This window comes from Athene cunicularia (assembly GCF_003259725.1).
Source record: "Athene cunicularia isolate RWA chromosome 1 unlocalized genomic scaffold, athCun1 chr1_part2, whole genome shotgun sequence".
NCBI classification, from domain to species: Eukaryota; Metazoa; Chordata; class Aves; order Strigiformes; family Strigidae; genus Athene; species Athene cunicularia.
In genome coordinates, this window is record NW_020799092.1 from 5,215,263 (window position 1) to 5,241,541 (window position 26,279).

Sequence of the window (26,279 nt, forward strand, 5' to 3'; positions counted from 1 at the left end):
TTGGGTGAATAAAACAAAAACCTCGCTCTCCGTCTCCTTCGCCGTCTGCTGCTGGCGGGACAGGACGAGGAGGAGCCGCGAGAGGTGAGTGCGGAGGCGGGGGGATGCGGGTTCCGAGGGCGCAGCGGAGCCGAAGGAAAGTCGCTGCTGCCCTCTGCCGAGACACCCACCCGGGGCACGGCCTCGCGCGGCCCACCTCTCCCCCTCCCCTTCCTGCAGCTGAAACCGCCTGAAGCTTGGCACGATCGTGCATAAAAAAGTTAAACCGCTACTCCCAAGGGAAGGATGAGGAAGACCGGGCTTTGCAAGGGTCTTGGCCGTGGAGAGGCTGCTGGGGATTGCTGGAGAGGGCTCCCGCAAGGAAACCTGCGGCCCCTGCAAAGCTGTGAGCTTGCTGATGTACAAAATGCTCCCGTAACAGATGAAGAACAGGCACCACGGGGAGGATGGGAGCTGGGAATAGCCCTTTTCTGAGGCTAAGTTCAGTGGAACTGCGCGTGCACAGCCCAGTGAGGGGGAAAGAAGGAGCATCCTCCTCTGGGAAGGATGGGAAGTCATGGTGGGGAACAGGGCTGTGCAAGCAGAGGTGCCACCAGCCAGGAACCACACTCGCAGAGGGGCAGCGCTGCAGCAGCACTTCCCCGTTTTCCCATCCTATGGTCTGGCAGGACCTCTTTGGTTTTGCCAGCAGTGGTATTCTGAACAAGGGATCGCAGCAGTAAGGACAGTGCAGCAGCCTACCTCGGGACACGGCTTTAACTGAGAGCCCGATTCCTTATGATCAGAAGTGCACAAGGACAGGGAGAAAAAAGCCTGCAAAGAAAGAAAAGCTCAGTCTCTCAGCATGCACCACCCATACTTTTCCCCACTGGCCTACTCTTCCCTGGGCTGGCTTATCCCTCACCATCACCCCTTTTTTGGAGGGCTGAAACAGCTTCAGTGCTTTCCTCTGGGAGTAGGAGATGGGGTTCAAAACCACCAAATCTTTCTGGGGAGGAAATGAAAACAGCCAGCCCACAAAGTGCAAAGAAAGCATCTTCATGGGCATGTCTCTCTCTACCTTTCAGGCAGCAGCATAGGAGGAAAGTCAGAGGAGGATGGAAACATGACCCCTCCACCCCTGAAATGGGGAGGAATGCTTTTGGGAGACTGAAACACTACCACTGGCGTGATTACCACCTCTCAGCCCTCTCCAGCTCCGTGCTCCCAGGGACATTTGCAGGCTGCAATAACCTGGGTTTTCAAAGGTACAACTCAGCCCCTGTGCTGGCACTACCCCCAGAGCTCCTCACACAGGGGCAAGAGCTGCTCCTAGGCCACCTGGGGGCAGGAGCACCCAGGTATTAAAAACCCATATTGCTTGGGCATTCAATCCCCTGCCTCACCCTGTCACACACTCCCCACCTAGCACCTAACAGCAATGAAACCCTTTTTCAAGAGGGAGGTGAGCCAGAGGACCAGGGCTCCCATTCACCCTGCCTCAGCATCACCTGGGTGGGCTACAGGCTCCCATCAGTGCTGCAGCCCCACCTTACCACCCCTTCTCCCTCTTGCCTTTAACAGGAGCCCTGAAAACCTGCCAAAGCTGCCCCTGCAGAGCTGCCATCCTAAAGCACAGGTCTTGCCCCAGCTGGTGTTACAACCCAGCACACCACCAATGAAGGCCCTTCCCAGCCTGCCACCCCGCAACATACCGCTGCCTGCCATGCCCTGCCACGTTGACCTCCCCAGCCACCTGCTCCCCCTCTATGAGCAACATAAGCTCTTCAACAAGTTCGGGAAGCCAGTTTGAAAATTTAAAGTGCCATTCAACTTTTTTTTTTTTTTTTCCTTTTTTCTTTTAACACCATCACTTCCTTGAAGCTCTGCAGAACTCAGGGAAGTATTTCATAAGAGCCAATTACTGCACCTGGGTTTTCAAATGAAGAAAATTTGACACTTCATGTTGAAAGGCTTTTTGATATAATCCTTTTATTTCCCCCCCCCCCATATATGTCCAGAAGTGCACATTTCAAACAAGAGTTCCTGGCTTACAAGCTTCTTAATTGATCATTTTGCTGAGATGCATAAAGCCAAGTCTGAGCAGCTCCAGTTTAACCTACAGGCTGAGCATGTGCAGACTTTCAGGTTATATACACAAGAGTCTGATTTTCTGTTTAGGGCTCTCTTAAAGGTTGAAAGTAAAGACTGCCAGTTACCAGGAACAAGGAATCTATGTCATTAGATAACTGGAAGCATTTACAATTCATTGCACTTGAATGTAGGCTGAGATTTAAAGGTTTTTTGTTGTTGTTCAGAACTCCCCATATCCTCCCATTTCTACAGACAATCTTAGACTTGCAAGATGCAATGACAAGTGTGCAAAGACAGCCACTCAATAGGAAAACATGAATTTACCTTTAACACAAAGGACCTAGTACATCTGGAAAAAGAAAATAATCCAACACACACTTGGGGTTTTCCATCCCTTCTCTCTTACATTAGAAATTCACATCAGGAATATCAGGATGCTACAGCAGCATCCAAGAGCTAGCTTAAGTGCCATCATTTGCATTCAGAAAGCAATGACTCCCCTATTTCTGTCAAGGATTTTCTGTGTGAAAATACAGGGGCATGTTCCAGGCAGTACATGCAGAGCCTGGCCAAGCAGCTTCAGGACACCTCAGCACCTATTTGCACTGCAGGACAGACTGCCCAACACAGCCTGGGCACACAAGGCTTGTTGAGTACATGTGTGCAGAGAAAAGGTGTTTTCTCTCAGGAGGTATTACAGCATAAGAAGAGGTGCTGGCAGCCCCAAGAGCTGCTGCATGCATGGGGATGAGAATAAGAACAAGCACCCCCAGCATCACCTGCCATCCAGTGCTCGAGGAAGCAAACTGTGATATTCAAACAATCCTGCTATAAAGGCTAGGAGTTTTAGCTAGCTGACTTAATTTCTATCAACATTTGCATTGCACTGCAAGTAAAGATGTAAGGTAGCACATTTTGTGATGAGGCAAGACCCAATATCAGACATCTGGGAACCACTGCTGCTTCTCCCTGGAAGAGGGATAGGGACACTGTTTTTCCTAATAATAAAAAAATTCATCTGTTCCCATTTCACCTTTTATGTCTTCTTTTCACATAACCAAGCTATGGGAAGTCTGGTTGGTGGGCTGCGTTTGTTGGGGAAGGGAGCATGTGGTAAAGCTTTCACAGATCCTTTGCAAAAGATGTCAATGCCTGCAGTGGCCATTTACCAACAACTGCACCATGAGAAGGAACAAATCTTTAATTCTCTTAAGACAACTGAAGCTGTAAAAAGGACAGGAAGAACAGGACCTGTTCTGCACTTCCCTTCAGCTCAGGTCCTAACCTTACCTTTTTGTGCTCCCTCTTTTTCCAGACAAGTCTAAACACAGGGAAGGGGAATAACCTTACTTCAAGGTAAGTTGTTCTTCGGTCCCCTCCTGGATGCTCATGAGATTGCCCAGACTACATGTGGAAAATGTGCTCTGCATGGAGACAGACCAGCCATGAATTCAGACACAGTGCTATGGGTGTTTTGGGCTCTCATGAGCACGGTCGGTGACACCATATCCACAGACTACGCTTCCCTTCTGTCTTACCAAAATAGGCTTCATGTCCAGGAATTCAGACCTTGATCTGCCTTGGGAACAGCACTGCCCAATTTCTTGTTCATGTAGGGAGGGTTTGTCTTGCTAAGAAATGAAATCAGGAAAAAAACAGAAGGGAAAACTGAAGAGGATGGGAATGAGACTTTTCCTATCAGTTTCCTTCTCTGTTGTTCTCCCTTGTCATGTTTTAAGAAATAAAGCCTCACTACAGTTTCCCCTCTTTCCAAGGACATTTTTATATAAAAAAAACAACACTTGGGACACAGTTTGCTGTTCCTTGGATCTGAGCTAGGCTTTAAAAGCAAAAGTAGGATTTTTTGCTACACAAGGTTAAAGATTGACACCTGCTTCACTGCAAACTGAAGTGACACACATTTTAGATATCATCTTCTGCCAAACATGTCCAGAAAAGTGCTGATTTTGAAGCATCATAGAGAATTTTCAATAAAAATCTGACAGTTTTTCACAGAGAGGAAGCTGTTAACTTGAAACAAGCATTTTATACAACTGATATTTAAAAAAAATATTTACTTGACAAAATTGAAAAGTTTCCATGAGGTAATGTTTTCCTGACTTTTTGTGTGCAAAGGTAAGCTTTCCACCACAAAAATTTGCTCCTAAAACCTTGGCAGACTTAGCCCTAAATTCCTCCAGCTGGGAGAAGCACAACCAGATCTTCCTCAAGCTTGCAGAAGACTGAAACCAACAGAAGAAAGGTGGGTTAAGGGCAGGAAGCCCAACTCTACCACAAGTTTCCGTCCCAGTCCCTTATCTTTGCCTCAGTTCCTTCTCTCCTTGGACCAGCATGGCAAAGAGCCGAATTAAGGCTGGAAAGAGCCACACTCAGCTTCACCCCAGGAAGGCAACATCAGTAAGGCAACACCAGTAAGGCAACAAGAAGCACCATTTGCATTTATTTGCCAAAAGAGGAAGGAGGAAGGTAACTATGTCGAAGCCTTAAGTAATACGAAAATGGAAAGAAACAGACCTCACAAGGCTATAATCCCACACATTCTTGACACACTACTCAGTGGTTTGTTGGAGCCACTATCTACCCAACATTGCTTCACCAGAGCAATACATGACATTGCTGCCCTCCCCACTGTTTCTCCCTTGCAGACCAGCAGAGAAACTTCACCTTTCTCCATGCTAGGGAAGGGGGTTTCCAGCTGTCTAAGATCCTGGCCTCTCTACAAGTAAGCTGAAGCCCCAAGAGGTTTAGTTGCAATGTTTTATGCAACATCAAATACAATATCCAATTATGCAATATATTATCTATCACATTTCTATTCATTTTTTATTTAAATTATACACATGCAATGTATAGTGTACAGAAAGGTGGGCCCTGGAACTGAAGGAAACCATCAGAAGAGGGACAGAGATAGCTGCAAGGACAGCTCATTGCTGATTATGTCCCAGGCAAGCCTCACAAGCAGTTGCTTTCTGCTCAGTGTTTGGACAAAGAGAGAATGCACCCTCAGGTCTTTTTAAAACAAGATTTTAAGTTTCAGATGTCACACTGGAAACTTCAGCCCACAGGCTTATCTAGAAAGAGCTAAACAATTTTGGTCACAACTTTCCTCTTCAGTGAAGCTCAGTGTACCAGCCTCCTAGGACTGTTGGCTCTGCCAGAAGAAGTTTCAGACCCTCTCTGAAGATCCAGGCAAAGTTAATGCTGGGACCTGTAACATTCAAATTACTACAACCATGAAACTCTGAAAAGATATTCATTGTGTTTTTTGAAAAGAATGACCACCCTCTGCCAATACAAGCTTTCTAGGCTACCATTTCAAGTGTTGCTGTGCTGGTAAAATGAGGAGAGAGCTGAGCAAATCCCACCTTCTTCTTCAAGCATCTCTGAAATGGAAAGGTATTTGTCAAATTTGTAACTCTGAGGACTGGGTTTTAAAAAATAGTAATCTAGTAAGATTTCACAGGAGAAAGCAACAGTATGCTGTTGATGACTGTATCCCTCTGAGACTCTACCTCCTCTGTGTTGCAGATGGACTCCTTGTGACCACCACAGGTCAAGCAGATCAGTTTCCCATCTACTTTAGATTAACGAGGACTTTTCTATACTGTTTTCCTCCACAATGACACCACCTCTGCTCAAATAACTTCCACACCTACTATCACTGCATCAGACCACCCTAAACCAGTGCTTTTCATCAGCAAATCCAGTAACAAATCTGTTGCTGCCAGGATCGCCCAACTCAAACCTCTACGCAATGCAGCAGTTCAGACTTCTGCATCCCCGCAAGCTGCCCTAGCTCCCTGTATGACAAAGAACCTCATTTGGTCACTTTCATCTCAGGAGTCTTCACCACAAACAGCAGTAAGCCTACGGCAAAGGCAAACCCCATAAAGAAAGGAAGATGAAGATCTTCCTCATATACAGTGTTCCCACATGTAGATCAGAGCATACTGAAGCTACACCATTTCTTACACTGTCACCCAAAGCTATGATGATGCTTCACTTTACTCCCTAGGAGCTTTGTTTACAGTCACAGCCATAAACAGAAGAGGACCCGAGAGCTGTTTCTCATCTGTGAAATGTCCCAAAGGAGGGAAAAATACACTGTGTGAAGAGGAAGGAGCACAAGTTCTTACAGTTACTACACCCACATTCAGCTTGAACAGATGATAATGAATCACTGAAGCAGAAAGCACTTCTATAGCTAGCCATATAGCCACACACTGCTGGAATATGTAAAGCAACAACTATTTTTAATGCATGGATTCATGACAAATGGCACTTCATATAATTTGTTCTGTGTGCGCTAAAAATCCATGTCACTGGCAGCTGGACTAAAGAGTTCATTCCCTTCAAGAAGTTACAGGTACCTACAACCCCTTCAGCTAGGGTTAGTGACAACTCCAGTCCCCTGGCCCTTCAAGCTCTGTGCCACCACTCAGCATTTTTTACACACCTCAGTTCGAGGCAGTAAGTTTTATTCTAGCACTACAGCTTGCCCCAGAGTGACTTGGTCCCAGACAATACAGCACCTAACATACGGAATGGATTTAAGTATGCTGGAGACCAACAACAAAGCTAAGTTCCTTTGCAACTTACAGCAAATTTCATGTACCCCAAGGAGAGGGATGAAAAAGAAGCACGGAGGTAATTGCTCTAGTGTATTTCAAGTGTATTCTTCTAAGCTCCTTTGCAAGGGTGAGGGAGGAAATTGGTGCATGATCCCTTCTCCCCCCAGAAGAAAAGGTGCTCAAGCCAAAACTCTCCACAGCAGCATGACCAGCTCTACTGAACTGTAAAAAACCCAAAGTAAAACAGAACAAAAACACATGAGCCAAAAACCCCAAATCAGCACTAAAAAACCCAAACAAAACCAAACCACCCCCCCCAGAAGCAACCAACCACACAGCATTTTCCCTAAAATCCAACATTTTTTATCTCTATGATTAAATGAGCATCTTGGAGGGAAAAAAACCTTCTCGGACAACAGAGTCTATGATAGAGGGGAAGGAAAACAGAAGTTTGGAGTTCAGGAAGTAGAATGCAAACTCAACTTCATGATTAAAAACTGTCATGAAAACAGGCAATGGTGTTTTAAGTATGGTTAGAGCAGCCCTGTCAAGACACTGCACTTATAAGGGCACATACCTGCTTACGCTTGACTTGCAAACAGGAAATAAAAGTTATAAAAGGAAGGAAAATGAATTTATGCAACGGCTCTTCACCTTATCTAGAATGTGGCATTATACTCCCTTGCTTAATCCAGAGAAACATCATTCCCTTATTAGCTATTTAAAGAAAAAAAGCAAGCAGCCAGAAACCCTTAGTATCAGTTCAGCACTGCTGAGTCCCAAATAACTATGCTTGAATTGAGAATTCTTTGAAAAAATCAGCACAACTACCAATACATTCATGGCTAACACCACCCTTTTTCCCCTCAACACACATTCACATCCATTCTGGACAAGGAGTCTGGTCCATCCTCTTTCTCCAATTTCTTTTCCACCAGACACAATCTACCAAATGTGTTGCTTGTCCTGAGTCACCAGCCTTTTGGTCGAGCACTGTTCTTTGCTTAATGCAAGGAAGAGTTGCAAGCATCCATACAATATATAAAACAACAGACCATGCACTGGGATGATCTCACGGACAAGCAGACACATGGATGCTCTCCTTTCAGTAAAGGTTCCTGTACAGAACTTCTTGTCACAGAAAGAGTCCATCCAATGACAAAAAACTCAGGAGAAACTAACTGAGCTCCACACAGTTTAACAGAGTGAAATGCCAGGTTTCTTCCCAACTGGAGGGGATGCAGGAATCTGCATCAGACAGTAGATAAAACTAGGCTAAAAGAGGCAGAAGCAGCACCCACACACATCAACCTGAACACTGATATATTCTAATGCCAGTAACACCAACGTTACTGACCAAGAAGTCTGTCTTTGAGGGTGGGACACAGCACCATAAGGAGAAAAACCATTCTAGTTATCAACCTTTTGCTGAAGGCTGTTTGTCAGTAGGCCAATCACACAAGCTGTTGTATGGCAGCAAGGAATAAGTGCTCTCTCCTGAGCCACCAAAGCTTATTTTCTAGTGGTAGCAGACTACGGGCACAGGTCTACCTCAGCACATCCTAAACTGCGACAAAGACAAATCAAGAACTGAAGGCGGCCACAGCTTCAGGAATTGCTGTAGTACATAGGAAGCAGTTACAACTGCTTTGTGAAGCTTGCTTATTGTCAGGATCAGGAAGGGTACCCTTCTGAAAAAGAAATGTTAAAAGGGCGAAAATGTCTGTGTCTAACAACTGGGAGAGAAGAGGGGAGAAAAAAAAAAAGCAGCCCATTGCATCTTCACCAGCACCTCCAGCAGACTGTTCTCACTGGGTTGCATCCCCAGTGCCAGCAGGAGGCAGTGTCCAGGAGAGGACATTCCCAGCCTACTTCTCCTTCCACCACCATCAGTTAGAGCAGGGGATTGTGCAGGGGCTGAGTGACAAAACCACTGTTTGCTTTGCAGGGGAGTGTTAACAAAGGGTGTGCACATTCTCCCAAGTAACCAGGGCACACAAGTGATCTGCAGCACAGATGCCCATCCAGAAACACTAAGTGCAGTTCCTTAACACAGATGGTAAATACACCACTAAATGGCAACACAGGTAAAAGAACAAAAGCTGGCAATCGCTAACAAGTGATGTTGTACAAAGCAAGATATGTAGAGTCACTTTATGCAGATTCAGTGCCTGGTTCACCTGTCCAGCAATCAATTCAGGACTTACTCCCACTCCCTGGACCATGAAAGGCCAGTCCCCTGACCCCCATTAGGTGCCCACAGTTCAGCAGTGGGAATTCCCTCCCTCACCCCTGCCAGGAGCAAACATTTTAGGAGGGCAGCCAGACCAAACTATACAACTCACATGGTAAGAAATCCTTCTGCACAGGTATCTCTAGGATTTCAGGCTCTCTGCTATCCTCATGAGCACTCCAATCACAAGGTTGCTGGTTTCAAATATCTCTCACTGGAAGTATAAGAGCTTGTTGGATGCCTTCTATATGGTAAGAGCTCTTTATCCCCTGCTGTGCAGCAACATTTTACACCTTTAAGCAAGGATGCCTACGGACACAGAGAGTTTTAACTAAAATTCTCTGCCACCCCTTCAGACACATTACTGCATGCTATCTGTCCGAAGTGATATGGCATTTGATTCAGAAAATATAAAGTTTTTCAGATTTGAAAGGATACCACCTATAAAGGTTAGAGACAAGAGCCTCTAGCTATTGACATGAGTACAGACAACAGAATCCCTTTAACAATGTGTGTATGCTTTTCCCACTCTTCAATACAGAAGTCACCATGCAAAGCAGTATTTCCATGAAGGAGTAGCTCCAGTTTAGACGAACAGAAAAAACCCACATGCAGTGACATAAGGTTTTATCAGACACAGTAATTAAAAATCCAAGTTTAAAAAAAACCCAAAACGCAAACACAAAGTCATCATCAAGTTTTCTGTTTATTTAAGATTTTAGTTTTAATTCTGAAGAAAGAGGTACATTTCCTTGGTTTTAGTTTTAGCATCAGGTTATAACCATGTTTATTTATCTGTTTCTTTTTTCCTGTCTTTTCAGTACTGCACAAACGTCCAGAAACTACAGGGTTAAGTAAAAGCTGCAGGCAGAGGAGGTCAGAGGTTGCTCCTGATGGTGATCATGTGGCCCCAATGCAGTGCTATCCCAGAGTGCCCTAATCAGGTGAATCTTTGTTTTTTTAAAAAAAAAGAAAGAGAGACTGACAGAGGAGACAAAGACTGAAGTAAATATCACTCATGTTTCAGCTGCTTATATTATGTATACGCTAGGTATTAAATCTGTGAATACTTTTAAACCATTAAAGTTTACTTTAAATCTAAAGCCAAAATTAAAGAAAAAAATCTTATTCTCTCCTCTTTAAACCACTCTTTAGCAACATGCCAGTTACTCATAGCTATAAGTGTTTTGTCTTTCAACACACTTCATGTCAAACTCTGACTGGCACAATGAAATCTCCTTCTCAAAAAAACCCCCAACATAGCATTTCTCTGTGTAGTGCCACACTGAATGCAAAATAAATGCTAGGCCACTGCTTACCCCACATGTTCAGTAACTTCATTTAAATTAAATACCTTTTTCATGTTTCTGCATTGCATTTTTCCCCTACTGCAGATTGACACTTTTCCACTAGGCAGATATACTCATGTGCAAAAGACATAAGACAGTAATATTCTCCTTAAGCATTGAGACTGCATTTTGATTTCTCTCTCTCTTTTTTTTTTTTAAACCTTAGAATGGTTAGAAAATATTTCAAACAGTGTATTTCAAACACTGGCTCAGCAGACACTTAACGAAAAGATACGGTCATGACCCTGTGATGGCATTGCATTTGGGGGGGAAGTTTGATCAGGAACTGGATTCTTCAGAAAGAAAGATATGACAGGGAACAGTAGGTGGGCATGGGGAGGAGTCAGGGTGGGACACTTCCTGCACTTCTAACGTTTTGGGTGTTTTTTTTCTTTTTTCTTTTTCCTCCTTTCCTAATGACGATCCAGCGCTGAGCTCTGTAGTAGATCTGTGGGGGTTTTACTGGGGGGTCTGAAGGCTGTCTGAAAGCCTGGAGGTGGGGAATGGAAGCTGGTGGGGTTTGAAGGAGTAGAGTAGGGATTCCAACTGGCTCTGTGCAGAGGGATCTGTGTGCCGAAGGGGTTACTGTGGTGCGTCTGTGATGGTGCTGCACTGGGGCCGTCTACCTCTGTGAGAGCCTGAAGAGATTTTAGCCAATGTGGAGGATTGTCATCTTGAAGAGTGTCTAAACTGTTTCCTGTGGAGGCTGGGATACCTATGAAGAGAAGAAAAAAACAGGGATACAGACAAGTCAGAGCAGAAGCAATAAGCTGACCATGAAGGAGGTCAATTTAACCTAACAAAAAGCAACAGTGAGAAAACATGATTAGTTTGTACAGAGAACACATTTTACATTATTATATAATTACCCTGCCCGCAAAACATTTAACATTAAATCCAGATAGGAGAAATTTCCCCCTCAGAGCACTTCATAAAACACATTTTTCTGTCAAACATCCTGTGCAAGGACTGCATCCCTGTTGACATGACCTTATGACACCAAACTACCAGTACACTACATGCTTCACTTCCTACTCTGCCTACTTGAATCATGCTTCAGCCTCTCTAACAGAAACATAACCAGACAGCCTTATAAAAGAGAGCTTTATAAACAAGTGGAGTATGTCCCTTTTTAAGTAACAAAGTCCAGTGAATGCCTTCAGTGCCTCAGGACCAGCGGCGCACATACTGGACATGCCATCCAGCAGAAGGGACACCTACGTTGACCCTACAGATAAGTGCTGATCAGCCTGACTGCCTGCAAAGGTCCTGGGCACGCATGGCAAAGACCTAAGTGACACTGTTATACCTAGCGGTTCCACAAAAATTCCTGGATCCTTGAGGTTTTGTGGATGGAAGCTGGAAGAGACCACCGCATACTGACTTTTTCTTTTTTTCCAGATGTAAATCAGTTTGTGCCAAATACCCATTTGATGGTTTGCCAGCAGAGCTGAAGGAGTGAGAAACGGTTACCTGTGATGATTGCGGGGTCCATCCAGCTGCCAGGGCTGTCCCAATTCAGGCTGTCGGTGGTGGCAGTGTTGGACGTTGGTACACTGTGGTTGGCGTTGGAAGGGGAAGAAGCATTGGGCAGTCCACCAAAGTTGATGTTAATGTTCGGTAGAAGTGCCCTTAGCCCGTCCTGCCATTCCTTCATATTTAAACTCTCTACAGAACTGCTGTTGTCTGGGAGATTTACCAACAAAAAAAAATGAAAGATAAAAAAATAAAAAGCTGAAGTTAGAAACAGATGTCCTTCTTTGGTGGGGTATGGGATTTTGTTTTTACTTTTTAAGCTAAGCATTTATTATTTTCTCTGTCCAAAAACTAGGGTCATTGTTTATATGATTGATGAATTATTCAGAGAGGCTGGCAGGTTTTAAACCAAGTGTAAGGGAGTGGGAGAAAGATTTAACTCCTCCCCCAATTCATATTTCCCCATTTTTTTCAGTTCAGAGACTTGATTATTCAAGGACACAGCGCTCTCCCTTTATTAGTAATAGGGGAAAACCTACCAGATCCTTTATGAGAATAACTGTTGCAAGCTAGATAACCCAATTTGGCTGCTTTATTAACGGGTAGCAGGCTCGAAAGGGTTGTTTTCTTTGAAGTATATTGAAGTGAAGAAAGGCTAGGTAGGGCTTTGCAATAGAAATCGAACATGATGAACCAGGGAGGCAGAGGAATATCACAGAAGTTGTTTGTTATAGCTCGCTCATTCACAGCCCTACAGATGTTCTTCTGAAGGAAATGGTAACTAGATTTTCATGAAGTTGGAGGGAGTGCAATTTCCTCTTGCAGTTGAAGAACAGTAGTGATAATTCTTTAGAGACCTTTCAGAATAATTCCTGACAAAGCAACATCCTCAAAACTTTGTTTAGAAGCAAACCAGATGGACACCAAAATAGGTCAAGTCTCAACTATTTGTCTAAATGTTTCACGGCATGTATTGAAAAGGACAACAGGATAACATGGCTACAAGCACTACAACAAATAGTCCCTGAACACAAACACTAAAGCATACTATCTAGAGCAGACTATCAGGTTCTACAATCCATCTCCTGCTTTAGGTATCTCAAAGCAAAACAAACCAACCAGACACAAGCACCCTAGTATTTACCAGCCGATACAGAAAGTCATACTTAACCAACTTGTGGTCAAATATATTTGAAAAGAAAGCATTGGGTAGTACATTGGCAGTACGCACTTTTTGTCACAGAATACAGCTTTTTAAACTTTTCCCCCCCCCAACTATCTCTGCCTGTCATAAGTGAAGAAAAAACCTTGTTATCAATCAAATGGTTACAGTGAGGTACTTACGTAATACTTTCATCAACAATGGAAGAGATTTAAGTCTTCATTGAAATATAGAGGGTATCACTAACTTGCAACTCTGTACTGTGGAGACTAAAGAAAGCAGTCTCACTTGCTATCAAAACCTACCTTGGCAATTTTTGTAAAGCTGAATGCTTGGAAAGAACTAATGTCTTGAACGATTAACTTTTTTGTAACTCAAAAAAGCAAGTTCTTCAGAATAAGCTTTATATAAGATTCTGCTTCTGTACAGAATTACATCAAGTAGCTTCAATCACAAATCACAACAAGTCATACCTCAGTCCACATCACCAGTTGAACTTCAAAACAAATTACTACGTAAATCTGCCATATCTACTTTGCCTAAGACAACTGTTGGAGCAATGCATTCATTTCTAACCCTATGCACACCTAATGTAGCTGTTCTAGCACATGAATAAATGTCCCCACATAGCAGGACAGCAGCTAACAGAAACCTAGAATGTCCATGGCCAGACCAACCTGATGCTGTGTATGGAGCCTGGGCAGGGATAAAAGCACAGGTGTAAAGAGTGTACTATGAAAATCATCCTCTGTGCCTGGGCAAGTTTGCAGAATACATTTGACCAGAGATTCTGGAAGTTTTACAGTTGCTGTTATCTCCACTCACTGGCTGAGGTTGGGAAATCCCTCACGTAACCTCTGAGGAAGAGTGAAGACAGACAACTGAAGTATTCCCATAAAGAAAAGACAAGTCAAAAATTAGGTAGTGGAAGTAAACCAAAAGCCTGCCTGTTACTACATGCATCATGTTACATCTAAAGATTAAAATTTTAAGAGCTACAGGAGAAAAAAATAGTAGTAACAGAACTGCAGCTCTGCCCCAAGCAAGTAATCTAATACCAGCTTTTTAGTAATACCTTAGCATACAGATACAATCAAGACTCCAAATGTGTGTGGCTGTACCCACACACTGTGTGCAGCAATGTGGTCTGTGAGGCCTGGTGTACAAGTCACACTGGGTGGAATAAAAAAAAAACAGGTGTATCAGCAATTTGTTCTCTAATGAGCCATAGTGCATACAACTGGCTTGCATTTGTACTTTCATTTCTTCTACTGTAAATCAAGTCTACGCCTCCCTCTAGATCTCCCACTTTTTTTTTCTTTGCAACACTTATGCACGCATTAAGTTTTAAAGAGTTTGGTGCAACACAGTTTTCATTCAAACCTGTGATCCTGGGGCTTAAGAAATTAAAATTTTTAAAAGTACTAGAAATATCCACAACAGATGTTTGCTCACAACCCTCTTGAACAACCATAATCCTATGAGGCAAATTCTAAATTCATTTCTTGGGACAGAAGTAGCCAGCCACCCTCACAGAAAACTGCAATGGATTCTGCACTGTACACCATTAGTTTCAACTTATTTTCTCACTGCTGCTTCCAACAGCTTGTGCAAAGACATACAGCTCAGTTTAACTACTCTTTTCTACCACAAGGCAAAAAGCACACACAAGATGCTTACCACGACCACACGAGTGAACATACTCAGCACAGCAACTGTGAGAAGGGGATTTGCAAGCTCATGGTGATCTTAATCATGGGACATTACTAACCCCCAACATGCCCTCAAAGCTCACGTGCAAAAAAAAAACCATGTAGCAAACTACACATCTGCATCATGTTACTGAGGAAGTCTAATGAAGACAAAGCCAGGAAGATGTCATAAAGAATGCAATAGGAAAATAAATGTAGTAGGGCGTTAGACCACCTTGGGCTAAGAAAATACACATATTTTTGTCAATTATTCTCCATTTAAAAAAAGACATAATACAGCACACATAACAGTCCTGAAAGATAGCAAGCAGGTGACGCACAAGATTTTCAAGGAACAGAAAAAGCTGGGACTGTCTGGTGAGAAGAAATTAATGACGCATGCATAGCGCACCATTGCGTGTGCCCTCTCTAACACAGAACAAAAGAAAATAAGAAGCTAAGGACGACTGTTCTTTATCTCAACTGTCAGTACAAAATCCACTTGGAATCACAGAAATCAAAAAATGAAAAGCCTAAAAGTATTCAGTATCTATTAAAACTATTATTTGCTAGCAATATGGACATTTATTAAAATCTTGTGCTCCTGGGTACAAAAGCAACAAAACAAAGAATCCTAACAAATTTATGGTCCTTCACAGATAGCCGGGTTTGTGGAACTGAAAGGCAAGCTATGACAAAAACATTGCCCTCTGAAACCAAAGAAAAAGCAGGCAACACATTATTCAGGGGTCTGTAACAGGGTTTTCCAGCTTGGCTAATAAATGCACAGAGTAGAAAGAAAACCCCAAACAACAAAACAAACATGACCAAAGTTTCACAGCCTTGTCAGAATCCCAGCCTCCAAGGAGAAACACTGTAATTAATCTTGTAATATGGGATCTAGTAAGGGATTAAAATGCATTAAGGTGTTAAAAGTAGATGGGATCAGTAGAGAATGCTCTACAACATTCCCTGGATTGCCTTCCGAGGCCTCAGTTACTGGCTATGACAGGTGAAACGCCCAAGTTAAAAAAACTCCTGATGTAACCCAAGTACTTGAGAAATCTCCAAGCACCATACAGCAATACCCAAAGCAAACAATTAAATCAGCATGTCTTCACTGAAGTCTGACAAATTTTAAACAAGAGCCTAAGTGAAAACGCAAGTCAACCCCAGAGGCAGGATTTACTTCCACCACCTGAAGGAAGTTAAGTTATCTTCAGAACAAATTACTGCTCATCCTTTGGCTAGTTTGTCATTTTTGTTAATTTAAGTTTATGCTTCACCATGAAGCTAGCGCCATAGTTTAAAATGAGAAAAGGTTAGCTCTCAGTTAATACAGATCTACTGAAACAGGACCTGTCTGTTATCTTTCTGTACTTCTAAACTTAATTGCTTGAAGAGAGTAATTTTTTGACTAGCTAGCAGAATTCTCAGCTGGACATCGTAACCCAGGAGCATGAGAACCAATGCACCACTGTATCCCCTCTCTCAGCAAGTGGAAAAATTGTCTCCTTCCTTAGCCTCATCCTAATTTAAAGCAGTATGTCCACGGACAGTGGGGAAACACAGAAGAAACATGTTACGACACAGCTGATGGCAATAAAACAATTTTACACATCAAGATAAACTGTAGGTTCCTCCCCACATGCTTTGGCTTTGTCTCCAAGAAGAAAGTATAACCTGGTGAAGCATCATTGAAAATACCACTGTTCACATGAAAAACAGACTCCAGTACATGCTCTGAACTCTAGTCCTCCTCTGATATGCATTTCATAACCCTATGGAAATAGTGGAAACTTGTGCTTACAGAGGTGAACAGGTCCCACAGTTCTAGCACTGAATTTTTTCATTTGTCTGAGGTAGTATGCCAACATGAAAGAAAAGCACTTGTATGCAAAATTTTCAAAGTCAACCACTGTCTGAAAGCAAGCAAAGGGAAGAAAAAAAAAAAGATTCATCACAAACTTAGCCTGTCCACCCAATTTAAATTAAAAAAATACTGAAATTTAGCTTAAAATAGAATATGATTGAGAAGCCTGAACATTCATCTGTATAAAAGCTAGTTGTTTAATGAATTTCTAAATAAAATAATTGCCCCATCATGACATCCTACATGATAGTCTGGTAGTGTTATTTCAATATCCTCTACCTGCAATGTCTTAACATTATTCCTTCAAATCAGGCAAAGCAGTGTGTATTATTTGGGGAGATACAGCAAAGAGGATGATGGCCAAGCCAAGAAACGTTGTTCTGTTGACATTATCAGTATTTTAGAAGACATTTGCAGGAACAGCAGCTGCATTGCCACTGGCTGTTCTGTGACTTCATAAATTCTGACAAATGACACCACAATCTAGACCCAAAGGTGTTTCAGACTTGGCCACACCACGTTTGTGATGCTGACGCACTTGATCTTTTATACTAAGGGTAATAAGAGAGCATGTCTTACAGTTCACTTGGTGGGAGACAAGCTCACTAAAATCAATGTCCTACAGAGACCTGACCATTTCAAATTATTGCCCCAATTCTGATACAAATCTATGGTCATATCCATATCAAAATTCACACTGTATATGCTTAAATAAATCCAACTAATAGCAAAGATCACACGGCCATCACAGTAAGTGTAAAGAAAGTGTATTTCTTTGCTTTGCCAAAATTATATTCCAAGCTATTACAAGAGCCCAGTTTCATACTAATTGTGTAAACCCATTATATATCTTTATGCCAAGAGTCCTAAATATTCTAGTCCTGCTGAAAAGCAAGCAGTCCTGCAAATGTAGGCTACAGTTATTTAATTCTTTTTTTAAGAACCCATCAGTATGCCATGTGTGTGACCAAGGCACACAACAGTGCTACAGAAAAGCTTCAAATAAGCAAAAGAAATTCAGAGGAAAACCATCATATGAGAGAAAAATAAACTTATGAGCAGTGTCACATACCTGACTGAACAGAATAGCAACAAAAGAAGTGAAGAGGATATCAAGGTGTATTCGGTAACAGAATGGCTATTGCAATGACCTCCTTGTAAGAAGGCCTTTGTGAAATCTTCAGAGACACTGTACAGTAACAGTTTTGAAGCCTTGGCAAGACAACCAGAATGACAAAGTTGGGCCCAGGAGGGAGGAAAAAAAAAAAAGAGAGAAAATAAAAGGAACAGGAAATATTACAAGAAAGAGTTCACTAGTAGCCTTTCAATTTGATTAGAAACAAGTGAGGCCGCTAGAAAAGCATACCCTTCACAGTGACACCCCTGTTAGTCCCAGCCTGCACTTTGTGCTACTATCTTCACAGATACTACAGATAGTCTGTGCTTCCCATGAAACAGGCTATTCCGAGAAGTGGCTGGGGCTTCTCTTTTCAGCTCAAAATTACTTCCCACTATTAGTATTTCTGTTTTGCAAAAAGTTGTCCAATATTTCACTCTGAGGGGGGAAGAGGAGTAAAGGATGATTTGCCACATCCTAAAATTAAATTATGCCCATCACATTAGATAAACTCAAAAGCCTTTCATTCAAAGTTCATACACTTAACGATCAACAAAATAGTTATGATAAAACTGTACCTGTGTCACTTTATACGAGTAATAAGCTTGTTTTCTAATGGAATTTAAAACCATGAGTAAAATCCCATTTAAACCACTACAGTCCTAAGGACTTCACTCTCACACCTCATTGATTCTGTGTATCTATGATTTCTAGGAAACCCGCAATGCTTAAACCAAAGAAAGAGGTTTCACCCATTCACTAAGGCCTGAGAACATCACTGGCAGATTAAAGATCGAATCTTTTCACATTTAAACAGCAGCACTGCCCATCAGGAATACAAGTAGCCACTTCATATTAGGGAGGTATCAAAAGACAGCAGAACTGCAAAACAAAGCTATTAGAAGGGAACATTTAAAAGCCTCACTGACATTCTTTGCACACAGGAGGAAGCAACTTGGCAGTCTGCAAAACCAGCATTCTAAGTGTCATCCACAGCACGGATATCAAATGAAAGTCTTATGGTCATGAGAGGTGAGGAAACGAAAGTAGTATATACACACATATACACACACATATCTGTCCATGCACACACCTGCAAAATTGGCTTCAGTAGTCATGAAAACACCTGTCTGCCCTCAGCTTTAAAATAATAATAAAAATATAAAAATAAGGCAGCTTTTCTCTGGATTCCACATTTATTTCCATGGCTATATTAACTCCACATGTACTCAATTTAAAAGATAGCCACGTAAATCAAACAAGCACTATTTTTCAATTTAAAATAAATCAAGTGCAACTAATCATGCTAGAAAGTCAAACTATCAAGTAGAAGAGGAATATATTTAATTCTAAAGTTTTCTTCAAAGGGCAAAGTTTTTCTAAACAATATTCCTTTTTAATGAAGATCTGACAATACAACTTAAGCTTTCTGTGACTAAAGTGCTAAGAGTCAGAAAACGTAGTTTATTTTCAGGGGAAATCCCTTCTATGACACCAGTGAGGGGACAGCTCATCTTAGATACTCAGCAGGAATAGTCATATTTGTTGGTATGTAAAATGTCAGTATTTTATTAGGTTTGAGAAAAGAAATTTTAAGTATTTTGGAGAGTTCTTGTGATTGCTTTATATTTACCATGGATCAAGAGTCCAAATCTAGTAAGTAATTATAGGAGCCAGCCACCCAATTTTAAGCTGTAAGTAAATTTCACTGAGATTCTAACTTGCTTTGAAAAACATGCTTGACTTCATATCAGATGTTTCCACAGTACTCCACCATTTTTTATTACTGACTTTTAAATCATTTCTTGCTAAAAATGCATAGCTGGTCAACTGCAGGACTTAAATCAAGTTGGGGCCCAATGTCCTGCATACAAAAGACAATATATTTTGTAATGCTTCCACCTTAGTCAACAAATAACCTCTTTTTCATGGAAGATGAGATGCTTTTCATCCAATAAAAAGGACCCCATAAGAAAATAACCAGTTCTCATCACTGATAATTGTAATTATCCACTTCTCAGAGGAAGCCCCCTGGAAAGATACAGGCCTCTGGAGGTGCCACATGTGGCACCTACAATTAAGTTGTATCAGCCAGGATTTTTATTGGATTTCTTACTTTCAATATTTATACCTAATCAGAGAAAACTTCAGCTATAGGCAGCCACAGAACTAACCAGTGGCAAAGAAAAGATGATGCTCAACTTCCATGCTTTCTGCCAAGCTGCTGTTGGAAAACCAAACATCAAGGAAAAGCATGAAGTGAGCAAGCTGTCTTCTTTAAAGAATAAGGACAGAAAATTAATGGACTAATGCATCTCTTACCATTAAGAGCCATCAATACTTAAAACTGGCATTAAACCTTTTACATACAGTGAGATCAAGAGGAAAAGTGTAGCAAAATGCTCTTTTAATCCTGCATCAACATAAAGAGATGTGAGGCAGCACTCAAGTCATATTGCCTGTGGCTACGGTATGGGATTAAATTAATTTTGCACAGAGTATTTGGAGAAGTTTTACAACATGCTGAATTTGTTTGAATGAAAGACCCATACCACACAGGCCAGACCCTCTTCTAAAAAGGTACAGTAGCAGAAGCAGAACCCCCTCAAAACTCCATACCAAATGATTATCCAGAGACCACAGAAGAGTGTCATCTGCTATGCTGCAAATTCAATTTTTTTTTGGTTTCACAATTGTCTAAAACAAGCTGTGTTTTTCTTTGTTCAGGAGACAGAATCAACTATTAAGAATCAACCCAGAGAAAGGAGACAAAGTCAAAAGGACAAACGTCAAATAAGACATGTATGCCCCAAATGGAAATGAGGTTACATTTTCAAAAAATACCAAGTAAGAGAAGAACTCTTAGTATTAAAGGCAGAGTATGTCAAAGCCAATTCCAGTATCTCACCCTTCAGTATGATCATAGCCAACATATAGGGATCTTTCCTTGTTTTACTAAAATGTTGTCCAAAAGGAAGCATTAGGGAAGAAAGGATTTGATGTTCAAGACAAGTTCAATAGCTGGAAGCACAGAGGCTAGAAAATTTAAAGTGGGAGAAGATACACCACCTTAAATTGTTCAGATATGGAAGAATTTAGGACTGAAAGTGGGAAGAAGTTGGACCTTCTTAATATAACCTTAATTACTGTGCCCGCCCTCCTACCAGCTATTGCTTCACAAAAAACTAAATGCAGACAAGACTCAAAAATCTGTACACTAACCAGTGTCTTGATAAGGAATACAACACCACTACCACAAAGACTGCTGGATGGCACCCAAATTTATTAGAACTGTCTACCTATTGGTCTCAATCTCATCTTTAAATATACATAACCCCATAAATTAGGCTCTGCATATTCAAGAGATAAGCCACAACATTAAAACAAAAAGGTTTTGAGAGAACAAAATTTTCATTTGTCAATTATATTAATCTACAAAGATTTAAGGCATTCAAGCCCCCTGTTTTGAAGTTTCAGACAGTTCACAGAAGTCTATTGCAATCTCCACATCAATATGCTTCATGGCTAAAATAACTTGATGGATTTTACAGCGGTTATCTTCGAGGGCAATGGGTAAAACTTTTTTCTTCCCATACCCTAAACAGGATTTAATTCTTTGTGCTTCTTATCTGCCTTTGTGTCCACTTGACTATTTCCTCTGTCTTAAGATTTCTAATATATGCATGATATACATAAATTGCCTGGGTTCAGGAAGCATTTTGACAATGCTCTGAGATGTATGATTTAAATTTTTAGGCTGCCCTGTGTGGAGTCAGGAGTTGGACTCAATCTGCATTGACCCCTTCCAACTCAAGGGGTTTCAGTGATTTCTGTGGGAAGAATATGCACACAATACTGTGTAGCATTAGTCTTTGAAGAGTTCAAATCCCAAACTATCTCATTATTATTGAATGCATAAGTTCCTACAATTAAGTTTTTTCTCATTTAGACTTATGTTCAGGGTAATTATGAAATTAGTAAATAACAGCCAGTGTTTAAAAATGTCAAGTACTTCATCTTGCACAGAACTGACAGGAACAACAGACTAACCATTTACAAGCTTTTCCTCGTACTTTCAGTGTGAATTTGTCCTTATACTTTTTCTATGTAATAAAATCAGTGACTATCAACCACTCAGTAAACTCAAGAAATAAAACTATCTATTTTCTCCATTATTAATATGCATGCATCTCATTTTATAAGCATCTGTCTCAAAACACACTGTTAATCTGAGACCTATTTTATGATTCAATATTATATTATTTTAGAACATACCACTGGGTAGTAGGGTAGCAAAGATGATGGCGTATTACCTACCAAATTACAAAGAGCATCCTGTTATCCTAAAGTATGATAAAAATAAAAGGTACACACCCACCCACTGCTGTCAGCAGATCTTTCTCTGGCATTATCTGCAGAATAAAGGATAGCTACTGTCCTATAGTCTTAGGATAGTTTGCACACAATCTAGGTAAGATTGCTTTTAGCAATAATCATACTGTCCATGAACAAGAAGTCACTGAACTTTTCTCCCAAAGCAGTTACACAGTTATAACTGCACAGTAAATCATCTAATCCATCCCACACCAGAGAACAGCAACAAGCCTAAATTGTCCCTTATCATGAAAATATGTAACATCTGCTACAGTTCACAAAAATCATATGGTGGGGGGAAAAAAAAAAATGTTAGTTTGGGAATCAGTCAATCAAAAAGTTCATTTAAATATGGGTTGGGGACAGATGTATGCCTGATGAATATGACACATTTCAAGTACATGCATAATAAAATTATGAAGTCAATCATGTGTCATTGTGTCATTTCTCTAGAAACCACAGAATAAGTTTAATAGATACTACTTCCTCAGATAGAAGCTAGCAAATTGCATATAGAAATTATTTTTAAATGAGAGCTTAAAAATTAATTTAGGTAGTGCCTGTGTCCATTTATATCTGGTGCACATCACAAAGCAGCCCTACCTAAAGCTGTGGGATTATGAATACAGCACAGATCTGATTCTCAACTAAACTAAAAGGTAGCTTCAAAACATTACATTTAACATGTGACACAAGCATTTCAAATCCATTTGAATACTAATATATACCTAAAGCGGAAGCAGCAGTGATATAAAAGAGGCCATTTTCTTCATACAAGCTTCCAGACCACAAATACGCTTAGTGAGATCAAATAAAATTGGATTTAGTATACTATTTTCTAGGCTTTCTAACTCCCTATGAAGTTGTAAAAGTTTTTAGATCTGCTTGTTTTCACATAAATGAAATAGAGAAGTTGAAAAGCACTGACTAAACAGGGCAGGCAAATGCACAAAATAAAGGAATGTTAGTGAGTTTAGGGGGTTTTTTTGTGTTTTCTGTTTGATTTTGATTTTTTTTTTTTTAATGACTGGTCGAATACTATCTGCTGCAGGAATTTATAGTCCTGTAAAATATTGTGATCAAAAACCTTAGGACACATGCAACTTTGACAGTAGTTGAAGATCTCTGCTAGAAGACAGAATGTGAAGTTTCATCTGCACTACATTTCTGTTGCTGTTACATCTGAAACAGCTGAATTGATGACATTTTCTGAAACACCTCAATACAGACTAACAAAAGAATGAACAAAAAGGAGCTTCATGTATACTACAAATAATCTCTCCATACTGCTAAATGGCTATTATGATACACACAATCTTTTTAGCAGGTCAGCTAAGAGTGTGTTATAAAGCACTGTACTGAAGTCCCATCAACATGACTTCTCTGTACTTGTATACCACTTCCTCCCCCAACCCCTGACAGCTACATCTGTAAATCTAATGAAACTAGGAAAATTATATGATTATATACCTGCTACTGATAAATTAAAAGCAAGGACAAAGAACAGAAATTATTCTTTCAAGAAGAATATCAAAGAAATTAATTGAGAGACCTATACACTAGATAGAGATTTGAAAGGACAGAATAATAAATAAATTGGAAGCTATTAAGTCAACAAGCAAAATAAGAGGTATGAGGGTACCTCCTGACTTTCAAGTTACTTTTACTTCTGAAACAGTCAGATCACTGAAGAAAACCTTAGGCACTAAATACCTTACAAATAACACAAAAATCCATAACCCAAAAAAACCCCCAGAACTGAGACTTCAGATGATTTCTGACAACAGGAAAAGAAAATGGAATAAACTGTTTGTGCAAGTGATTCTGTTTTCAAGATATATGAAAGCTGACATGTAGATCAGCTGAGAAATGTGCACTGCAGCAACTGTTGCTATCTAATTGTCAGCCAGGCAACTAACAATGTTTTCTATAACAAGAGATTAAGACCAACTCAAAGGAACTTTCCATAGTGACCACAGCAGATGTTTATTTTCTGGTTTTAGCACTGTATGTGCTAAAAATATTTTGAAACTAATTGGTTCTAGCAGTTGCATACAAAAAAGAATATACTTAAATATCAAGTCTGTTGCCTTAAAATATATAGGGGAAGTACAGGGCATGGGCTGTGCATCAACCAATATCACATAACTGGCTCTTCAGGAGTTGTACTAAGGATCTAAGAGTCCTCTACAAAGATCAAGAGGTCCACTTTCAAACTGCCAAAGGCAATTAAAGTGACACAATTTAAAGAATACTTTTGCAAAGCTATAATCAACCTGTACTACAGATTTTTTACAACACACAAGGAATTTTATGGTCCCACTTGTCCACAAGATAGTCTTGTTACTGGCCTCTCAAACTAGCAATTTTTAGAACGGACTGGTAAAGTCGAAACTCAATGTCTTGCCATGTTCCTTGAAAATCTGTGTAGTTTAGGGGAAGCGAGCAACAATTTGCAGTGCCATGGATACTGCATTTTTGACTCCATGTCAAAAACAATTTATTTTTTCTTTTTTTTTTTTTTTTTTTTTTTTGTAACCAGTATCAGCCATTTTAGTCTATATACTATGAATCAGCTTAAGGACCCTACAGCAGTACTGTAGCTTCCAGGGAAGTCACAGCTCTTGTACTAGGGCATTGAAAACACACAGTACTTTTTCTAGCTCACTTGTTTAATAGTATAGCTAGTACTTCTCAAAACCCATGAAAATAAAACACTGGCAACATCTCAAAAAGCAGTTTTCTCCATCTCAAGGCTACAAAGAGCTTACAGAGACTTTCTACCTGCAGTTCATTATATACCTAATACAATCTTTTTCCCTGTTAGGAAAAGAGAACCTGGGCTAAGCTAAATTAGAAGCATGGAAGGACTTAAAAGTCCAGAAGTGAATTTTTAATCAAGACAATTATTGTTACAACCACCTCCTGAGTTCTAACATTTGCTGCAAGAGCCTATCAATCCATTCATGGCAGCCTGAACTGGCCTGACTGTACATTTACTTTTCTCCAACATCACAACCCGCACAATCAGGATGAATCCTCTTACACACATCGCAAGCATGCATTCAGTGAAAGATTAGCATAATATTAAGGCCATCAAGTACAGAAATGAGCAGCACTGAACATTTTATTGTGCAGCCATTTGGTTATGCGCAAGAGGGAACAACCCAGCCAAGACATCTGGCACAAATTACCATCATTACAATTTTCTGCACAATTTTAAGAACTCTGGTCAGCACCTGTATGTCAACATGGAAATCACAATGTATTTCCAGGACCTACTCCTAAGGAAAGCCAGTCTGGCAAGACTGAAGAAACAAAATACCAGTTTGTTTTGGCACAAAATTAAGCGGGCACAGAATACTCCACCTTCCTTATAAAGCTCAGTATTACAAGGCTAAAGATCCAGACATGTTTGGTGTTTTTTGTTTTTTTTTTTTTTAAATGGAAAGGGCCTATTTAAAACAACATTCCTCCCTCTGTTCATAAACCTAGTATGACAGTCAAGAGATACCACTCTACCACTTGTAGCTGGCTATTCCCCTTTCCTTTCCTGGCTCAGAGAAGCTGAAAGAATGAATTAAATCATATTCACAGCTGTCCCAATTCACCTACCTGATATAGGGATCCCTCCCAGACCTGTGCTGTGTTGTGGTGGGAGATTCAAGTCCAAGAAATTACTATTTGAGGTGGGATTTGCTGTGTGGTTCAAGTGCATGATGCTATTGCGTGGGAAGGCCATCCAAGGATAGCGAGCTGCTTGGCCTGGAAAACTGAAGGAGTTGTAAACTGCTCGATGCTGTTGAAACTGTGGGAACCTCTGTGGCATAACTGGAAAGGTGCTACTGAGAGAGTTGGCATTTGTGGGTGCAGCAGGATGCAGGAATCCAGAGCCAGGCCCTTTGGCAGTTGTAGTGTGTGGGGTAGGGTTCTGAAGAGATGTGGGCGAGAGGGAAGGTTGGTCTTGGACTGACAGTTCCTTCTCAATCAGGTCTGCTAAGGCTTTACGGGTGATGTCAAAAGGGTCAAATCCTAAGTCGTCCTCTTGCTGTTTGGAGGAACCAAACCCAAAAGCCGCTTGCCAGTCTGTGGAGGAGGATACTGGTATAGTTTCTGTCAGAGAAGATGAACAGGATTTAAAACAATAATTTGTAACCATTTATCCATACAAAAGTTTCAGCCTCAGTATCTGAACCTATGTTGCCAGTTATCTTTCATATAATACTACTTTATACATTCCCCAAAGATACCTTATATGTCAGCTTCGGATACCTTTTTCAGATCAAACTGTCACAGATTTCTACTTAAGGTGAAGTGGTAGAACTAGAAAATCATGTTT

The 26,279-nt window shown here is 40.8% G+C and overlaps 1 protein-coding gene and 1 long non-coding RNA gene across 7 annotated transcripts in view; one reads left to right on the forward strand and one right to left on the reverse strand.

The window, feature by feature from the left end:
* Positions 1-24: 24 nt before the first annotated feature.
* On the forward strand, positions 25-3,055 carry LOC113491195. The gene is made up of 3 exons (XR_003400364.1): positions 25-84; positions 1,068-1,247; positions 1,564-3,055. It is a non-coding gene; the product is annotated as an uncharacterized LOC113491195 (long non-coding RNA).
* A 7,350-nt stretch (positions 3,056-10,405) lies between these two features.
* The window catches only part of CNOT4 (CCR4-NOT transcription complex subunit 4), a 41,020-nt gene continuing 25,146 nt past the window's right edge, over positions 10,406-26,279 (reverse strand). For 3 of the 6 annotated variants that reach the window (XM_026868311.1, XM_026868309.1, XM_026868310.1), the window contains 3 exons: positions 25,556-26,053; positions 11,721-11,933; positions 10,406-10,962 (listed from right to left, as the gene is read on the reverse strand). In XM_026868311.1, the coding sequence (XP_026724112.1) occupies positions 10,661-10,962; positions 11,721-11,933; positions 25,556-26,053 (1,013 nt within the window). In that variant the 3' untranslated portion in view covers positions 10,406-10,660. The remainder of the gene's footprint in view (positions 10,963-11,720; positions 11,934-25,555; positions 26,054-26,279) is intronic. The other 3 variants (XM_026868314.1, XM_026868312.1, XM_026868313.1) reach the window with 1 other exon arrangement.